Below are 2,817 nucleotides of genomic sequence, written 5' to 3' on the forward strand. Positions count from 1 at the left end.
TCTCTTCATTCTTTAGTCTCCCGGTTTGACTCATTTCAGTTGGTCGGTGGTTAGCAGAAGGTGTTTGATGCAGTGGTATTGACTATTTTCTAGTGTCTTTGGAATTTTAGGGATACATTTATTTTTCCGACGAGCACACCTATTAAATCTGTTATTTTGATGTAGTAGACAAATCATTTTTAGATTTTTAATAAACGTAAAAAAAAAAAAAATAATAAGTTGTTGAGTTTATTGGTTGCAAAACCCAGTCATAACTTCTATTTATTTGTAATGAGTTTTTTTTACTTGTTTTATTTAATAAAATTCTTTCATTCCAAAAAAATAGATAAGTCTTAAAAAATCATATATTGTTATATATTTTAATAAATTAAAAAACTTAATTAAACAAAGAAAATGTCAAAGGCTCTTCTATCAAATATTCAAATTCAAATATATGAACTTGTATTATTTATTTATTTATTTGAGAAAACTATCTCAAGATAACCAGATTTAAAAAATTTAAGGTTTTGTGATACTCTACCGAATTATTCCCCCACCATTGAAGTGGACAAAAACCAACCAAATTTATTGTGTTTTGAGTCCAAACGAAGAAAACCCCTTTATATAATAATGATGGTTTTTTATTCTTGTAAGCCACTGCATAACAACCAAATTCAATATTTTTTATTTTATGATTGATATAATCATGAACTTACGATTTATTACTTGTAAGATCTGGGTATTTATTTATAATTATGTATTCGTACTGTCTTCTAAATTTATCAAACTTGGCTAAGTCCTAAAGTGAATATGTAACAATATAGTTCCTTACCCCATGAACATGTAAGATATTCGTTTGGGTAAAATACATTTTAAAATATGATATTACACGTATCTTAAGATAAATAAAACATCTTTTTAAGATATCTAAAAATTGCAAATCATAACAAACACAACCAGTGGTTCTAACAAACTAACTAAGCCATAATATAAAGGAAAATAGTTACAAAAATAATATTAAATTTGAAGTTTTTCTTTTTAGATTTTTGAATTTATTACAAATTTCGACCCTCTGTTTTACTCAAAATCATAAGTTCAATCTAAAATTTGAACAACTAGGACTAATTAAACACATGATTTTGAGTAAATACACAAAGACGGTATCAACAACGAAATATAAACTTAAGTAAAACATTAATACGCTTTCAAATTTTCACGGAACATTAGATTTTGAGTGAAACATATGCACTAAATTTTGGATTTACTCTATAAATTATATGGTTAAACAGAAGAGTTATATGAAATATTATTTGTTTATATCATATAGTTTACATAATTTTTGTCTAATATTTATCCAATAAGCAAATGTAAATCATGAAGGGAAGGTCATGATTCCAAATTTTGCATTATAATGTTCTTTTTATTGTTTCAAGTTTTTATTTAAATATCTAAAAATATATAAAAAATATAGTTACACTTTGTCAATTCATCTTGTGTTTTGTTTTTAAATTAATAAGTTGACATAATAATAATAATAATAATAATAATAATAATAATAATAATAATAATAATAATAATAATAATACGACGACGAACTTACAGAACTTAAGAATTTTTACCATATTTTTATAAAGATTTTGTCATATTTTTTGTATTGTTATTAAAAACTATATCTATAACCATAACATTTCCCTTTTTTTAATCCAAACAAGGACGCGGTTTGAGACCCAATCATATGTCAACTCATCCCACATTCTCAACTGTCATGTTTCGTGTTTGTCTTTCTCTTTTTTATTTGCTAACTAATAAATTAATTTATTACCTAATCTCTTATATAAAGTCCACACTCCTCCTTCACCTTTCTTCCTCATCTCAACTCAACAAAAAAATTCGTATCATCTTGTTGCTTTGATATCATCAAATGGGTAACTACGTTTCATGTTCCTTAATGCATGGAAACGGGAAGTACTCAAAGTCTACAAAAGTAATTTTTCCCAACGGGGAAATCCATAAGTTTCAAGAACCAATCAAAGTGGCTGAACTGATGATGGAATCACCAAACTCGTTTGTTGTCAACTCCAAATCCCTTCGCATTGGGGCACGGTTTTCTGCCATGAATGCAGATGAAGACCTTGAATTTGCATGTGTATATGTCATGTTTCCAATGAAACGAGTTCACTCAGTTGTCACGAGTACTGACTTAGGTTCTCTTTTTTTATCTGCTAAAAAGATAGGAAGGATTGCTCCAGAAAACGTGTCAACCCCACCGAGTATGAAACTGGATGATATTGAAGAAGAAGTGTCGTCCCTTGAGTTTAAACGTCGCGCTTCGATGTGTAGATCAAAGAAGCCATTGTTAGACACCATTGAGGAAGAGCAAGTTTGCTCCCGATGATCAGTTTATTTACTCATATGATACCTATGAATTTTGTTCTTTTTTCAATTTTCCATGAAACTATTGTTTCATTTTTGGAAAATTATGTAGAAATATACTTTGTTTTTGGAATTGAATGCAATTTCTGTTTTTGATGTATACAAAGTACAAACTATTAAAGTTAATTTTATACATCATATTCTTTGAATAGTCACAATTAAGGATAAACTAGATACTGTTAGATAAGTTCCATTAATGATTTATAATAATGTTTTTTTTAAATATAAAAAAATAATGTTTATGTAAGTAATAAATTTAACATCAAACATTCAAACTATTGAGACTCTAAGTTTGATTGGTTCTAGGCTTGATTGTTGATCATGTAATAAATCCCTAAACGTAAACTTAATTACTTGATAGTTTTATAGTCAAAATCAAATACATAGTTATTGTATGTAGAATCC

At 27.3% G+C, this 2,817-nt stretch overlaps 1 protein-coding gene across 1 annotated transcript; it reads left to right on the forward strand.

Annotated features, from left to right (window-relative positions):
• Window positions 1-1,927: 1,927 nt before the first annotated feature.
• On the forward strand, window positions 1,928-2,560 carry LOC111902399 (uncharacterized). The gene is made up of 2 exons (XM_023898239.2): window positions 1,928-2,359; window positions 2,465-2,560. The coding sequence occupies exons 1-2, from the start codon at window positions 1,928-1,930 to the stop codon at window positions 2,558-2,560; spliced, it is 528 nt and encodes a 175-aa protein (XP_023754007.2).
• Window positions 2,561-2,817: the final 257 nt, after the last annotated feature.

This window comes from Lactuca sativa, chromosome 3, assembly GCF_002870075.4.
Source record: "Lactuca sativa cultivar Salinas chromosome 3, Lsat_Salinas_v11, whole genome shotgun sequence".
In the NCBI taxonomy this organism is placed as follows: Eukaryota; Viridiplantae; Streptophyta; class Magnoliopsida; order Asterales; family Asteraceae; genus Lactuca; species Lactuca sativa.

Bases quoted from the DNA above. Each gene is read 5' to 3' on its own strand.
- LOC111902399 (XM_023898239.2), top strand. From the start codon at position 1,928: ATGCATGGAAACGGGAAGTACTCAAAGTCTACAAAAGTAATTTTTCCC. The intron at 2,360-2,464 runs GTTTGCTCCCGA...AAAATTATGTAG, and splicing joins ACACCATTGAGGAAGAGCAA to AAATATACTTTGTTTTTGGA.